Raw genomic sequence first — 18,021 nt, 5'->3', positions numbered from 1 at the left:
CAGTAGTCTTCATTCAATTATGACCCTGATATCCAGTGGCTACCTAACCATGGATTAATCACGTCAATGTTCTAATCCTCTGTTTCTCCATTGGTATTTTGAGGAGGATACATTAGATGGTTAAACCATCCCAACATTCTAGAGTGGTACAAGTGTATGGGCTCAATAGATTTGTATTCTGTTTTGATTTCAGGATACTTTCTTGCTCTCTAAGTTGCATGCCAAATACTAAATTGGGATACAGAAATAATTCTGCTCTTTCCTTATGCTAACCAGATTCATAAGACCCTTAAGATCAAATAATTCACTCCAAAAATTCTAAGTTGAACAGCACCAAAATTCATCCTTCCAGCTGTTCCTCCCGCCACACCCCCACTTCCCTTCCTCCCAGTTACTGGGCACTTGTTATGTTCTAGGCTCTGTACCCCAATCTAGCTGCAGGAGAAAGTCACATAAATGAGTAGAAGTCATAAAGATTTTATGTCGAAAGTTGTTCATGATCCAGTGAGGGCACAAAGAAGAGGTGATAAATTTCCCTGAACAGGTGAGAAAAAGCTTGAAGAAAGGAGCCAAATCTTGAGCTGAATCACATAAGGCAGGCAGATTCTTACTCAGCTGGCAAAATAGGATGGGGGGTATTTAAGGTGGAGAGAATGGGATATACGAGCACAGTGCTATGAAACAAGGCTTCTTTAGGAACAGCAAGTTGATCAGAATGCTAGAGCAGAGGGTAGGGGTCAAGAGATGGGCAGGGCCATCACAGAGGGCCCGTGGTCTGGACATCAGTCCTCAGCGAGAGTGGTCTTGGGTTCATGCTTCCTGTAATCCCAAAGGTGTTTAGTTAATTGCCGTTCCTCCAACCATTTCTTTTTAGGGCTCCCTTAGTCTGAAATCTTCAGAGATGTCAAGAGAGGGAGACAGCGTAGACATACAAGAAATTATATCAAGAGTCAAATAAACGCAGTGATTCTCACTATATGATCTACCTTCCCGCTATTCAGTTTTTGCTTTTTGGGGATAGAAGCTCCCCTATAACAATCACTTCTATGTTTTGGCTTTTGAACATTGGACTCCACTATGTGTTCCTGGGGAAATGTTACGTGTGAAAGTTGGGGACTGTCTGCATTGAGCAAGACAGGGCTCTTTCTCTGTTTAACACATTTGTAAAAATTCAGATCTAAAAATTGTAGCACTGTCATGGGCAATCTGTAAAATCCAATAAACATGGAGACAAGAAGCAGAATCAGACAGGATTAGCAATATATGCAAACATGTTAGCAAATATATGAAACCCAAGGCCATAAAGAAAAGCTACCACTTTTTCTTATTTTCCATCAAACCTATAGATAATAAAGTCAACTACTGCTAAAATAAAATTGCAATATTGCCTAGGTGGGAAAAACAGAACATTCCAAGAAAATGTAAACCTGTTTCTAATTTATTTCAGAAATAATCAAGGTCTGTTAGGCTTAACTATGAAAAGGGCAGTGCTCATACTAAGAGAGATAATAAAGGGGTTGTCGAGCCACCAGCTCATCATACTTCAGAGGGTCCAGGCAAAAAGTTCAATCAGGAAGTGTGTGGAACTGTGAATGATTCACAGCTTTGGTGTCAAGCCTGAGGGTTTCCCCAGCTCATCTTTACCACATACTGTCCTTCTTCCACCACAAGAATCACATTGTTTTCTTACACAAATTTTCAGGTTCTGAAATTGGCATGTGTCTTACAACTGATGTACATATTTATTGTGTAGCATTTCCTCTCTTTCTGAAAAGCTGTAATTAAATGGATGACTTATCCCCGAGGTGATGGTTTCTTAAAACTGAGGGTATTTAGAACTAGCTGTGTGATCAAGTGTTAGTGATTTAAAACTCCAAGCTTTCCTTTCCTTGATGGGAATTATGAAGGAGGTCCTGTATTGGATTAAAATTGATTTGTTTAGCTCAAGTTTTTGTGCAATGCTGGAAGCATGGGGGTCTTTGGCGAATGCCAGGGCCCAAGGTAGGTCAAGTCCTCCAAAGTTCATGGACACGTGGAACACCTTGTCTGCTTAGTCCTGGGGAATGGACACTGCTCAAACCAGTCACTCCACTGACAGGACTGACTCCACTGTCACCTGTCCACAGGCCTTCTGCCCCGAGTCCAGGACAGAGGTTACTAAACACGTAAGAGCCAGTTCTAATCTTTACCTGGAGTTTAAAGTTTGCCCAGGGCTTCATCTGAACAGTTTTTCACTATTTATAAAGTTGTTTCACAAATATTCTCTCTTTTGATCCTTGTAACAACTCTAAGAGGTAAACAGAGGCAATATTCTCCATTTTTCAGAGATGAGCAATCTAATGGTCTAAGAGGTTAGCTGAATGGACCAGTGTCACATGCTGGTCAGTGACAGAGTGGGCCACCAACGCAGAGGTGTTTGATCCCCAGCCCTGCGCTGCTTCTCATATGCAATTCTGCAGAACGACGTTTTCCAAGTATGCCTCTGAGATAAACCTCAGGACCATGGCTTTGAGTTTGTTACAGACAGATTAATGCATCAAGAGGAAGCAAGCCATTCTGAAAAACTACTTCTACACACTGTCAAGGTAGAGATCTGATGTACAGTCTCATTCTACTGTCACGTATATGAGAAATGTCCACAGTTGCTGTATCAGGCTGAATTCATCAAGGGCATGTGTGAGGCTAGAGACATAAGCCAGTCAAACAACTGCAATTTAGACAGCAATCACAGTAGTAGGAGATTACTGGTGAGTAACCTGGAGGCCTCAGGTGTTTTACCTGTGGCTTCAGGTAAGGCTGCAACATACCCTGAAGTCCTCTGAGCATTCAAGTATCTCTGGATTTGGGGGGAGAGATTGGTGGGATAATGCAGAAGGTTCAAGAGAACATTAGAATTCTTCTCTCTGAGAAAGAATCTGTGAAAAGGCAAATTTGTCAACTTGGCAGAATCTAAACCCCCTGGATATTTAAAGGCAAAGCCAGGGGTCTACTTTCCTACTTGAGACTTTGGAGGTTTGCCTCTGGGTGAGCTGAAACGTCCTGATGGGGTAGTGACACTAAGAAGGCCCTCATATCTTTCCCCAGGCATGATTTGGACTTCAGACATCCGTATGAACTGGTTAATGCTGTGGGAGTCAAAAAGGAGTCTCTCTTCATCATCAAAATTTAAGATAAAACCTAAATCAACGTCCCTAGGAAAAATGGAAGTCATGTATGCAATATTCATAAGAATCAGACAAAACAAAAGTCAGGGCAATTGCCTATCAGTAGTTAAACAGTGTCTCTGACATAAGGCCTATCTATTATCCTCAGAGAAAAGATATTTTCTTTGCTGATAGAACTAGTAACTTTGAGGATTAGATTTTAGCTGTGGTGATCATTACATTCTGGCAGAACTTAACAACACGTGAGCGATAGCTTCTACAGGACCACCAAGAATGCTTCAGGGGTTAATACATACAGTAGCTGCCACCCTTTCTGCCCATGAGAAATGGAGAGCCAGGGAGAGACAGGGAAGAGATGCACTGGCAGAGCAGGGCTTTCCTTAGTGGGTCTGACCCTGGAGAAGAGCTTCTGGGACTCTCATTCAGGGTTTTAGACCAGCTGGAATTCCTAGGGTTTTATACTGAGTGACTTTTTCAAAGTGTGAGCTATTTCATGTGTCTGTCCTTTTTACACGCCATGTAATTTCCAAGGAAACGATTAGCTGCAATGATGGGAAAGTAGACCTGTAGGATTTGGTCAGCGCTAGGCAAGGTCGGAGACAGATGTTTTTGGAGATTTTTCTGGATAGTGAAATGAATTTGTAGCTAAGCACGTAGTCCTTGTTGCCCCCTGAGTTTGTTATGAGTTGGTATAGAAAGAAAAAAGAGTGAGCATTCATTCCTGAAAGAGAAATGGTGCGTAAACAGAGAAAGGGAGGTTGGCAGGCATCAAAGAAATGCAAAGTAGTTTTCTCAGGGAGTAGCCCTACTTTCTCTCTCTTCCCAAAGATCAGCCTTACTTTGGGAAAAGCGTCCTAAAGCAGAAGTGACATTCCATATTTCTGTCTGCCAGGGAAGTCTGTCAGGAGAATCAGACAAGTCCAGTGAAACAGCTCATGGGGCTGCTTGTCGGAGGACATAAGCTCGCCACTAACTTCTAGAGGGGATGCCGTCCTCCCCAAACTTTTGGATTGCTCTTCCTTTTACCTTCTATGTCAAGGCTGTCAAGGGAAATTGGTTCCCAGGAGAGAAGACAGGTGCCTGGAGGGGATCCCAGGGTTGGGTGTGCTTAGCAAACAAAGCGTATACATGGTTCCCACCTCTGCACCCCCTCCTGCCAAGTGGCTCTCACCCCCTCCATTGACCAGTGTCTTATGGCCTGGGCGTAACCCCCAGGAGCTGGCTCAGCTGCCTCCAGGGTGACAGGCACATTGGGCCTGGTCAGTGCCCCAGAGCACTAAAGCTGGCGAGTCCTAAAATCTAGTGCAGGCTTTCACAGGACGATGCAGAGAGCACAGTGACATGAGTCACCACAGCCAGATTAGCAAAGACAACACACCTGCACTTGAAAAAGATGGCTACCGGAAATACACTGTTAGAGACCAAGTTCTTTATGGCTCAGCTTTCTTTTCATTTTGGGTCTGGCAAAGTAAACGGTATACTTGTTTTGTGAGCAGCTGCTGAGTCATGATTTAATTACACATGTGATAATGTGTAATTATTAATTATAATGCTAAATTTAAGCAATTTCGAAATAGTGCTGCATGCCGGACAAGCAATTAATTACGCAAATGTAACTCCCCCCACCCCAGTTTATCTGGTAAGGAAAAAGACGGGCAGATAAAAATAAGTGGGCTAATAAAAACTCTGTACTTGTTCTAAGACTACACCAGAGTAGGCCAATGGTAATGCCTATGATTTATTCATCCACAATCTTATCAAAGAAATGAGGCAGAAGTGAGGCAGAGAGGCAGGAAAGGAGAAGAGAAACCCGCCTTAGCAATGTCTATATAAATGACCCCCCCTCCCCCAATATCGCTGAGCTTCATAAGTTACCTTGCTCCAGTTTCCCACTTTCCAGCTGGCACATGGACGAAGGTGGCATCTCTTCGTTGGGTCAGGCCTCCGAATGGCAGCACAGTCGGAATCCACACGGGTGCTGCACTCCACGTGGCGCCAGTAGGCCCCGAGCCCACAGGTGGCGGAGCACTGCACAGGCAAGGAGAGAGGCAGAAGCTGAGGGCCACCTCCTCAGACACACTCACTGACACACTGGAGGAGGGAGTTCTCAGACTCAGCAACTCACTAAAACCACCCACCTGCAAAGCTCTTAAAATCACCAGCGCCCGCCCCGCCCAGGCAAATTAATCCAATCTCTTAGGGTAGGGCCCTAAGAGACATCAGTCAGTTAAATAATTTCCCGGGTGATTCTAATAAACAGCCAGGATTGAGAATCCCTGATTTATATGTAGAAAGAAAACCCAATGCAAATGGGAATTTGCTTCCCTTTAAAAATTATGCTGGCATGAGTGCCAAACTGCCCCATTTCATACCAATGCTGTTCCAAGTAGACGTCAGACCCATGCCTCTGCGTCTTACCTTATATTCATACACCGTAGCAATGACATTATTTCACTTATTCCTCTACAAGACAAACTTTGGTATAGACTGGTAGTACTGTTAGAGTATATAGACAAAGAAACCAAAGCTTGGCAAGCTAGCTGGCCCAAGCAGTCAGACTAGGATTTCTGCCTCCAAAACACAGTATGATACATGTTGTGGCAGTACTTCTCAAGTATCAATGTACATAGGAGTCACCAGGACGCCTCACTAAATGCAGATTCTGAGTCAGTAGGTCTGAGGCAGGGCTGGAGAGCACTCATTTCCAACTAGCTCCCAAGTGACACAGAGGCTATGTGTCCTCAGACTATCCTTGGAAAGATGTTACGCATGATGCTTTTCACCACTTGGCTGATTGGTGGTGAATAAATTAATCACCTTTAGCCACATGGCTTGCCCATCCTCACAAGATATTTTCATTTATTTTTAATTCTTAACTATCTCAGGTTTAGCAGAGGGTCACCTTGATAACTACACAAACCCCCACCCCCATTTCTTCCATTCTGTTTGGCTAATTCTTTCATAGTTGTTTTTTCTTGCATGCCCTCTCCCCTGCCCATCTTCAGAAGGAGGGGCTGTTTCTGGACATGTGAAACACAGCTCTGGGCTAATGGGAAAAAAAAAAAAGGTGGAAGTTCCATCTATGACATTTTTAAACGTTTCTTTTGATGAGGTATAAATAAAAACCAGCCTTACATTTCTCCTATATTTTCCCCCTCCATCTAATTTCATGCTTCACTTTGTGCAAACTCTTGTGTTATAACACATAGATAATACATAGATAACATAATACAGTTACTTACAGGTAAGTTTGCTACAGAGTCATAGACAGGGAAGAGTAGAAAATAGCCTAGATCATTTTTTTTCCCCAGTTGGCTCATTTATGGGGGTAATCTCTCCTCCTCCTTAAAGTTCTTTAGGATTTGTTTTTCATTTCTCCTGAGTTCCTACACTGTCTCCTATGTACTACTATATTATGTATATAATAGAGAGAATAGCAGCTGAAATGCATTGACCACTGTGATAGACTGACTGCACTAGTGGCCCATATTTTTCACACGCATGCTCTTTGTAATGGGACTTTGCAGCTCCTCTCATCAAGCAGTGGAATATATTTCCCCAGCTTTTGAATCGAGACTGGTCTTGCAACTTTCTTGGGCCAATAAAATGCAGTGGAGGATGTGCCAGTTCTCAAGAGGCCTTGCTTGTTTCAATTTTCTACCGGGGACCCCTGTCTCTGCCATGAGTATAAAACTAGGCTAGCCTGCTGCAGGATGAGACCTCATGGGAAACAGAGCTGGGTGACGCAGCTGAGGCCATCCCAGACCAGTGAGGCTTCAGCCTACCCTCCAGCAGATGCAAAACAAGCCAAGCTGAGATCAACTAAGCTTGGCCCAGATGGGCAGAACCTCTCAGCTGACCCACAGACTCATGAACAAAAATGTTTACTGAGGTGTTGTGGTTGTTTGTTACATAGCATTACTGTAGCAATAGACAATTGGTACAACAACATAACAGTTACCCTTTCTACATTTTCTCTAACCTTCTGAGGTTCAAAGTACAATTATAGTCCTGCAGTTGGCTAACTGTATGATCTTTTGCAGTCTCCTAACTTCCCTAGCCTGAAAAACTGGTGAAAACACTCAGACTTCCTTCATTGGGTTGTTGTAAAGACCACAGAGATAATTCATTCACACAGTTTTCCACAAATATCACCTACTAAACACAACACACCTGCAAGGTCAGCACTATGAAGTGCCACTTTCCAGATATTGCGGGCCCAGAGAATTTAGAAGCCTTGCTCAATGTCACACAGACAATATGTGGTTAATTTCATATTACCACATGGAGAAACACATGACATTTGCCCAAATCCAGGAAAGGAGCTAGGGAGATCAAATTCCCAGGCGAGTGATGACCCTGGTAAATCTCAAGTGATAGCTATAGTTCTTTGCACCATATTTACGTTGCAAATAGAAGATGGATGTTGTCTCTGGAGCTCTGCAGGATTCAGAGGTCATGAGCCGACATTTGTTGCATTCGTTTTTGACAGTTTCTATTTAGGCAGCAAACATCAGTTCAAAGGTAAAACTGACAGGAGGATGTCCATGGAATACAGGAAAAGTAAAATGGGATTCCATAGATTGTCACTTATTTTAGTTTCAAATTGGGAGTGAAGGATCAAAGAAAAAAGGAGGACCCTGAGGCAGTAGAGGGACAACTTCAATTTGCCTTGCAAACAGATAGTGACCCCATGGCAACCGATTTACAGGTCAAGGAGCAGGTTTCAGCGTGGGTAGAACTGGAACTGATGTGGGGGGGCTACATCAGAATCATGCGAAAACCGCTGTGAAAGGCTGTGGAAAATTATACTGTCACTTGCACTTACAGAGCTGTAGAGCTAACTGGCCCAGGGATCTGACTGAATGAAGAGGCAATTCCATGAGCGGTGATTTTCTGTCAAAATAAGAGCCACACCCATGCACACTGCATAGCACCTGTTTTCTGTTTTGCACATAGATTATCAGAGCAAATACTGAGTGCTTCCTATTTGTTAGCTAGGACAAGAGTCTCAGGGTCTGGGTTGTTCTTACTAAATGCTATTCTTGCTCAATGTTAAAATATAGCACAGTATTTTGCAGACTCAGCTGTAAACAGGATGAACTTGACAGGAACCCATCCCAATAATCATAGCCAACTGCAAAGGAGCAGTCAACATGCAATTAACCAAATAGTGCATATAACAACGATTAAGCTTCCCTTTGGAGAGACAGAGCTTTGGATGTGAATCCCGTCTCCTTAACTTGCTGCAAGTAAATAAAATTACCTAACAACAACCACGTCTCTTTGAATAGAATACCGGAAGTGGCAAACCCCTTGAGTTCAGTAATACTATATACCTGACACTCTTCTGTGTTATGTTACACAGAGTTATTCCTTTCATCTCACAACATACTTATAAGTCAGACACTGTTATCATCCTTATTTTACAGATGAGAAAACTGGGGACATACAGTTAGTGACTGAACCAGAATTCAAACCCAGAAAGTATGGTTTTATACTTTACGTCCATTTGTAGTGTTAACTTGGTTTTTATATCAATTACTTAACTTTTGAAATCACAAGTAGTCAGAGGAACATGATGCGTACACGAGGGACATGAACAGCCTTCAACACGGGACAGAAAATAGGAGGACACGGTAAGGGAGACTGCAGATCAAATGCTAGGGAACTTCAGAAATTATTTCCAATCTAAATGATCAGGAAACGCTTTATAGTTGAAGCAGCTCAGAGCTTGATACTGAAGAACAGGCACGATTTAAAAGGGCAGAGGGAAAGGAGAGAACAATCCAGATAGAGGACACAGTATAAACAAAGGCATTTGACTGAGAGGGGCAGAAGACTGGTGGAAGCTTAAGGTGGATGAAGAAAAGTGGGAGGTAGTATGGTTTGAAATCTGGATTACGTAAGGTTGTGAAGGTAGCTGGATGTTAGAGTGGATTTTATCTGATCTGATATTCAACGAAGAGACATTAAAGATTTGTGAGCAGGAATTTGGAATGACTAGAAAATTCCTTTCGGAAGACTAATTCGGCAGTCTTACATCTCCTGTGATGATGTGTGGAAAGCATTGGAGAGGGAAAGACCAGAAGTGCATAAACCAGCAAGAAGGTATCCTGAGCAAAAGTAGGAATGAAGGGTCCCTCACTCTTGACTACTGGGGCACTACTGGCATTTTGGACTGGACAATTCTTCCTTGTAAGGGACTTCCTCGGATGTCACAGAACTTACATCATCTCTGGCTTCAGACATGGAATGCTGGTAGCAACCCCCACCCCCCATCATGGTAACAAACAAAACCATCCACTCTTTTCCAAATGCCTCCTACCGTTAGATAGAAAATCACTGGGCCCCAAACTAACAGATAATAAAGAGGAGATGACAGAATGATCATGTCACACTGACTTGAAAACTGTTAGGGTTCTTTTTAGTGGCACAGGGGCAGGTTGTGATGCTGGAGGTTCTAAGACTTAGTGATTGAGAGGCCAGCGATGCTATTATAGGGTGGGCAAGCCTAAAGAAACAGCTTCAGAAATGAGCAGAATACAAAATCGGGCAGTGGGGAACTCAAAACCCAGAGTTTTCATCCCGAGTCCTGATCCTTTCTGACAACTTTATGTATTAAGCATTTTGTCTCAAAAGACACATAAAAGGAGCAGGCACCAAGCCCGGCCACGAAGGGAACTCCTGCCAAATGTGGAACTCTGTACTATCCTTGTAGCTTTGAGAGACTGCAATCTGGGCCAGTTCCCTCATCCAGCCAAACTGCCTGGAATTAAGAGCTCTCAATGGCTCCACCACGGCTGCCAAATTTTTGGTGAGCTACCATGTATTCAATAAGACAGTTTATTTCTGTCAAAGTCAAATGACGACATCTGAGATAAAACCAATTCCGTGTATCCTGATGTACTATAATCAAAACGTTTCAGTCAATAGTTATCAGGGTTGATGTGTACTTTTATTTTGGTTGAGTTTGTGCTGATATCGTAATCTCATAGAATCAATGGACATTCATCAATTAATTCACACATTAAATATCCTCAGGACAAAAGCATTAGAACCCAGTTGAATTTAATAATTCCACAACTGCTTTGGGATTTGGGAATGGACGAAAAGCGGATGGGACAGGAAACTAACAGCTTTCTGGGTCATCTTCAAGCTACTTTTTAATGAAACTTTTGTGTTCACCTGTGGACTGAGAGCTTGTCCATCCCTACTCACAGTCCTAACGTGGGGACTCGTCCTTGTGAGGACGGTGACAGCCGCCTACAGGGGCTCTCCTGCGGACTGCACTTCGGTATCTCCCTGCATCTCATTACAGAAGCTCTCTCCAAAGTCACCTGTGACCTGCTACCTGTCAAATCCATTAGATCCATTGTCAGCCCTTATGTTCCTACACAGCTTGGTTTATATCTTAAGAATTAGACTATTCCTTACTGGTCTCCCATGTGCGATCTCTGTTAGCCAGCTACCTAAAACGCGAATGTTTTCTAGAGTCCCATTCCTGGCCCACTCCTCTTTGCATCTCGCAGGTTAATGGGGGACCTCATTAACTCTTAAAGCTCTAACTAACTTCTTCCGACTGGTCATGGCTACCACATCTTATCTGCAGTTTTCACCTCTGAGTCTCAACAACCTCAGACGCCCACACACAAACATCTTCTGGTTATCATCTGGATATCCCAGAAGTACCAGCAGTTAAACATGGTCTATAACTGAACTCATCGTCCCTCCTTTCTTTGTCTCAACTGAGACTCGCTTCCTATACATTGTCTTAGTTTATGGAAGGATGACCCAACAGACACCCAGATTCCTCCTGAATAGTCCTGACAGACCGCTCTCCTCCTCTCTCCTTTTACACCCCACGTCTAGTTAGTTACAAAACCCTACTGATGTTAAGTTCTAAAGGCTTCTAAATTTACCTTCCCCTCTTCATCCTGAGCATTCTTAGCTCTTTTGCCTCATCTAGACCACTGCAGTAACCTCCCAGCAGATCAAATCCCTCATCCTCACAGCTTCCGGAATGAGCTATTTATATACACAGTGGGACATGCCATTCAGTGTCAGAGACGGCTAGTGCTCACCATAAGCTTTTCCCTCTTCTTCCTAGGCACACAATTAGATTACATTGCCCAGCTGCCTTGCAGTTTGGTTTGGTCATGTGACTGAGTTCTAGACAACGGGACGTAAGCAGAAGTAATACATGCCCATTCCAGGCCTGGCCCATAAAACCCCTTACAGGAATACATTTATCTATGTTTTTTTCCTTTTCTGACTGACTGTATGGTGACCCCAGAGCAAATGATGGGAAGATGGCAGAACCATTGTCAGTCTGGATTCCCAAATGACTACATGCCTCAGAGCATCATTCTCTACCACCACCACTGCAGACCTGAAATTACCTTGTATTAGTATGTGAGTGAGAAATCAACTTCGGTTTTGGTGAACCATAATTTGTTTGGCTCTATTTGTTACAACAGCCTAGCCTCTCGTGTGTGTGTGATATTTCTAATTACATATGCATACTGTACACATCTCATTCATACTTCGATTATTCTGATATCAATCCTATATCTATGCCTTTTATCATCTACTCTTTCATATTCTGTTTGACCAGGTTGTATTCTTCTCAAGGCCCATAGTGTCTTTAATTGTAGGTGCTTTTAGACTTCATCTCCATTGCCTAATTAACAAAACACTACAAATTAAATAGTAGCCTAAGTTTCCACAACGTGTTCTCTCTGTCTTCGAGTTTGCAGAAGACACACACTATCCAGACTGCTATCGTGTTTGCCCGAAAATAAGACCTAGCTGGACAATCAGCTCTAGTGCGTCTTTTGGAGCAAAAATTAATATAAGACCCGGTATCATATATCATATCATATCATAGCATATCATATCATATCATATCATATCATATCATATCATACCCGGTCTTATATTATAGTAAAATAAGACCGGGTCTTATATTAATTTTTGCTCCAAAAGATGCATTAGAGCTGATTGTCTGGCTAGGTCTTATTTTCAGGGAAACATGGTATGATGGATGGAAGACGACAAGCCTATTTATCTGTCCTTTAGGGCTGCTCTGTGTTTTAGGAAAGGAAGATATGTTTTGAGGGTACTACTTTTACGTCCATCGTTTCAAGGACATCACTAAAAAACCTAAATAGATCAATTTTGTTTCGAACTATTTAGGCTGAACCCACTGTGGTGACATTATAGGGACCATTTGGCCCTGTGAGCTCAAAAGTAACCAGGGATCTCTCAGTTTTATTTTAAAATACTTTCTTGTGAACTTTGTGATTTTTCTCATCTGTCTACTCAGGGTCACCTCATGACTAGCATTGTTTTTATGTCATATAACCAAAGAAGAAACAAATTGAACAGAGGAAGAGAGAGTGGTGATGTTTTCTGATTTGCAAAACAATGGGTCAGAGACTATGATCTGTTTCTTGGGTTGAAATCACTGCTCTATCACTCATGAGTATGTGTAATTCTGGCTAGCTACTTAACTTCTCTTAGCTTCAATTTCCTCATCTCTAAAATGAGGAAAATATTATCAATCTCCTTGGGCTGTGATGAGGATTAAATGAGAGAATGCATGTTAATTAGCATAAAATCATGCTATGAAACATGGTACACGCTTCATAAATGTTCACTGTCAACATTCTCCTCATTGTGAAGACCCCATTAGAACTTTCCTAATGGAACAAAATCTGACTAAAATGTTAGGGATCATGAGACCCATTCCTCTCATTTTTTCAACAAATTGAATGTCTCTAAGCATGAAAATATTTTTTTCCTCCTGAACCTGGATTCTTTACTTGCAAATGGAGATAATAAAATGCTGCTCCATTGACAGGAAATGTGACAACTTACTTTACAAATCAAACATAAATCAATGTGAAAACATAGTTCAAATGCAAACAAAATTTTTTTGAAGTTTGAATTTCTCTATTTATTGCCAGTATAGTCAATTCCATAACCAACGATGCTGATTATTTCATAAGAAATACTTTTTACAGCAAAGTTAACACTTGGTGCTGAAATTCACTAGAGAGAGCAGATCCGAGTGGAGTTGGAATGTTCATCATCAAATTAACAAGTGTGTCCTTAGACAAGTCACTCAACCATTAAAAATCTTGGTTTTTCTATTTATAAATTGGTATCACTCAGACCCTACCTGCTCCCCAAGGCTGTCAAAAGGAGAAAAAAAGAGACTACATATGAAAGTGGTTTGGAAATTAACATGCTTTATAAATTAAATTTATTGTTATTTTTATGTTAGTTGCTAATATTTCACTTCTCTTTAGCTAAGAAGTGGAGTCGTGAATTGTCATAAAAAATGTTCAGTGATTTGAACATGTGATTATTTTGCCACAAAGTCCTCTTCTGAATTGTCAAATTATTTTTAACACGTTCATATACTTTGCATTCAAAATTCAAATGGGTGAGAAATGATTTCGATGTTTCAAAGGATTGAATTGGTTCTAGAAATGGTAAAACAAATATCTGGCTTCAAATATCTGGCTTCAAATTCCTGAAGCCTGAAAACAGAGGCCAACGTTTTTTTCATCATGTGTTTTCTTCTCCCTCTATATTCTAATTTTTTTAAGGGGCCAAAATGAATTTTTGCATATAAGCAAACAGACCAACAAGAAAAGAAATCATGGATACAGTGAGCCACAGAATTCTTTTAAAGAATGTGGTGTTAGATTTCCATCGCAGCTGTTATTACTTGGCAAGTTTAAACTATGGCCTCAACGTTAGCTTTCTAAATGAAATCTGCACTTAGGCCCATTAGGATCACCCCAGTTATAGCTGGAAGGGGCATGAGAGGTGGTCTACATTAGCTCACTATTCTGCAAATAAAAAGCAGGCTCAGAGAGAGTGGACTGAATTCTCCACTATTACACAGCTGGCTGACTCAGGCCTCCTGAGTTAGTTCAAGGTTCTTTTTAATGTATCTCACTACATTTGTTCTCTTCCCTGGACATTTTTTTTTTTTTTTGAGTTAGGGAGGTGAAGAAGGAGGTGAGGGCATGAACCCAATTACTTCACACTTATTATTCATTAGACTATATTTCATATGTCTGGTTTGAAATTTTCACAAGAATGCAAACACCCTTAACTATCTTCCATATAGAAACAGGCATGGGGTAAGACACGGAACTCCTACCTCACTCCAGTTTCCAACAATCCAGCGCGCAGTGCCATGGCCCGTTGACAGCTGCTTGTAATGGGAGGCATTCAGCAAAAACCCCTCAGCAATCAGACTGGTCGCATCCTCCTCAGTCAGGATTGGTCTAGAAGTATGTGTTAGATTCATGTTGCTTGAAAGTTCTGGGTGGTTGTGGTTTATCAGCTTTTCTGAGGGTGCTGGCTGATGGTCTCCTCTCAGAGGGAGTGGAGTGTTAGCTGGCTTTTCAGTGACCATCCCCTCAGCTCTGGGTGTACCATTTTTGAGAGTAGTGGGTGGTTGGCTGGGTAGCAGTCCTTCTGCCAGTGTGCTGAAAGGTGACCGCAAGGACACCCCCCAAAGATAAGGTGTGGGCAGAGGTCCAAGTGGCATTTCTGTATTTCTTTCCACTGAAGCATCATTTTCATGTCCCCTGGTCTTGGTCCATATTATAGAGCTGTTTTCATTTTTGTTTTCAGGTTGTTCACTGTCTTCTCCTGAGCCACTGTGAAGCTCCATTTCTGGCTCTTTGGTCAAAGTATAAAATGGAGTCAGGTGCCAAATCACAGGGTTGCTGGAAGATGACAAATCAGAATCACTCATTGTTGTGGCTAAAAGGTCTCCCTCTGAGGTAGGACCAGGGGCTGTTTTGGAAATATTCTCTTCATTTGGCTGGATATTCAGAGACCATGAAGTGAGGGTGGGCTGGGAAGTACTTCCAGAGGAAATGACATCATGGGAGTCCAGTTCAGTCTGGGTTGAACTATCCTGCCACCATTTCCCACCTAGGTCTCCTTCAGAGGCTGTGGTAGGACTAGGGCTGTTGATTGCCAGAGAACTTGTGCTCACAGGCTCAGGAACCATGGGTATGGTCAGCATTCTGGGATTGGATGTCGTTGGAGGGATGGGTTTCAAGAGGTCTTGCTCGGATGTAGGTAGTTTTTCCCCATGGGAAATCATGCCTTTGGGGGGTCTCAGAACTCTCCGGCTAGACGGACATTGCTGGAGGCCACAGAGAGCTCGGCTGTTGGGTTTCCTCGTCACGTCACAAGGCTCATCATTGTTCTTGGCACATGTGACACTGCGAATCCGCACTCCGCCACCACAGGACACAGAACACTGGAAAAGAGAGACACCTGTTAGTCTAGTGGGAAAGAGGTGTTGGTTGTCATGCTCAGATTCACAACAATCAGGACAGGAAATTGAACTGTGCAGCTGAAATTATTTCCTTCATCTTTTTTCATGTACATACACATTTTACATTTGGTTTCTGTGTTCCTTTAGTTTCCCATGGAAATATGTATCTCCTGGGGACCAGCTATGGCTCAACACCAACCATTTATCCTCCACAAACTGAAAACACAAACCATCACATAGTATAGCTGACGTCTCCTTGGGCTTTGAACCTTTGGTGGATCTACAAAGAGTGCAGTAATTTAAACATGTCACCTGACCTTTTTAAGAGATAATATCTTTCCTAGGGTTTTGATAGTATTAAATTAATGTAAAATGTTTATATAATCTCTGAAATCTATTAAGTTAGTTCTAGTAAACCCTGCCTATATATTTAGGAAACGGATGCCGCGCTCTTTGTGGCCTCCAGCAATGCCTGTCTAGCCGCAGAGCTCTGAACCCCAACAAAGGCACAATTTCCAATGGGGAAAAAATACCAACATCTGAGTAAGACCTCTTAACGCCCATCTCTCCAACAACATCCAGCCCTATTATAACTCACATAGCCTCACCCAAGCATCCTAAGTTCCATTTTAACTTGCCTGTGTTAGATGGAGTCAGATTAAAAGCTAGACAATCACTAAGACCTTTTCTGAAATTTAAAGGTGAGTAGTTAATCAAAGGTGGGAGACACCCTTTCCAGAGGCAGGTAAGTCCCGTAGCATGTGCTGACCTATCCATGGGGGCCATGGCAGGGGTCCCTCCCCAGTGCTTTCTCCATATTCTGTAGGGTGTTCCAAAGCACAGGCAGCTAGATTGTCTTTGGTGGAATCCTAACAGGACAATCCTTCTTCAGGATTTTTGGTAAAGAATATTTATTTCATCAATCTCACCAGCTGCAAACCACATGTAGTTAGTTGTCACATGATACGAAATTTCTAGATGTTTTAAAAATCTGTATTTTTTTTACCAAACGGATCCATGTTTAGCTTTCCTTTCCAATGACATTTTAAGTTATCCATCAAACACTTGGCACGTGGACGTGAACGGTCCAGGAGTCCTCCCTGGCTGTTTCACATTTGTCTGTCGTATGTCTCTGACCCCAAAGCAGGGTTCTTGACACTGGGGACTGCATAATGTTCAGTGAATGTCAAAGGGCTTCCCAACCATTATTCTGTGTGATATCCCATGAGTATATGTTCCCCAGCACCCCGACCATTCCTCTCCACCTGCTTTGTTTACTGACGTGAGCAAAGACAGCAGGCGGCGAACCTTTCCAATAATTGACGGACACCATTCCTTAGCAGTGGGGTACATTGTGCCTGTGGAACAGCATGAACTCTCTACCAAGTATATTGGCCTAAAAACTAAGGTGCCTTTTCTCATAGTTACACCAGAAAAAGCTGTACTGTTTTGTATTCAGCCCACACTTCTTCCAGTACATCTTCCCACTGTGTTTATCTCCTTAGGAACTGTCAAGACCCTCAGAAGAGATAAATGCAGGACACAAAGCCACACGTAGAACTCATCTCAATTGGTAGTTTCAGAATTCTCAAAACCAATGTCTGCTCTGATTATCGTATGCGCTTACCTTATCATTTAGTACTCTGTGCCAGGCAAGCAGTTGTCAATCTGTTAATGTCCTCCCTGGGAGTGATGCTGCCCCCACTTGCCACCACTCCAGCTCTGGGGGAGCTGGCTGAGAAAGAGGTCTGCTAAATTAGTCAACTCCACCCACCTGAGGTGCAATGTTGAGGAGTGGGGCTCACAACTGGCTCAGGGCTACAGTGATAAGAAAGTTTTTTAAAAAAACACACGTGGGGTTTATCAGAGCGTTTGAGCTAAAGGGCTGAGTAGAGAAATAACTAATGCTTTGGACATGAAAACATTTAATACGTAGTCTCAGGAATTTATAAATGAAATGACTGGATCTCACACTAACACCAGCTTTGAGAGTAAGCTAAACCACTCAGGTACCTGTTATGAGTTGAACTATATTCCCCCCGCCCCCCGCCCCACCACCACCACCAAACATATATATCAGCATCCTAACCCCTGCTCACCTCCTTCCCTTGTACTGCAGAATGTGGTCTTATTTGGAAGTAGGGTCTTTACAGAGGGAGTCAAGTTAAAATGAGGTCATTAGGATGGGCACTAATCCAAGATGACTGTTGTCTTTATAAAAAAAGGGGAAATTTGGATACACACATACATAGGGACAATGCCATGTGAAGATGAAGGCAGGGTTCAAGGTGATGCATTGACAAGCCAAGAAACACCAAAGAGTGCCAGCAAACCACCAGAAGCGAGGAGGAGGGCCTGGAACAGATGCTACCTCCCAGCCCTCAGAAGGAACCGGCACTACCAACACTCTGATCTTGGACTTGTAACTTCCAGAGCGGTGAGACAATATATTTCTGTTGTTTAAACCACCCAGTTTGTGGTACGTCGTTATATGGCAGTCCTAGGAAACTAATACTAGATAATTTTTAAAACTTTAAC

The 18,021-nt window shown here is 42.5% G+C and overlaps 1 protein-coding gene across 1 annotated transcript in view; it reads right to left on the bottom strand.

Annotated features, from left to right (window-relative positions):
* ADAMTS12 (ADAM metallopeptidase with thrombospondin type 1 motif 12) overlaps positions 1–18,021 on the bottom strand; it is a gene marked incomplete at both ends in the record, with an annotated part of 123,721 nt that overhangs the window by 21,777 nt on the left and 83,923 nt on the right. The window contains 2 exons of the mRNA XM_081053587.1: positions 5,040–5,192; positions 14,347–15,465. Coding sequence (XP_080909713.1) covers positions 5,040–5,192; positions 14,347–15,465 — 1,272 coding nt within the window. The remainder of the gene's footprint in view (positions 1–5,039; positions 5,193–14,346; positions 15,466–18,021) is intronic.

The sequence above is a fragment of the Rhinolophus hipposideros genome, assembly GCF_964194185.1.
Source record: "Rhinolophus hipposideros genome assembly, chromosome: 7".
Lineage (NCBI taxonomy): Eukaryota > Metazoa > Chordata > Mammalia > Chiroptera > Rhinolophidae > Rhinolophus > Rhinolophus hipposideros.
Note: the sequence above shows the minus strand (reverse complement) of the source record. Positions and strands in the feature narration are given on the sequence as shown.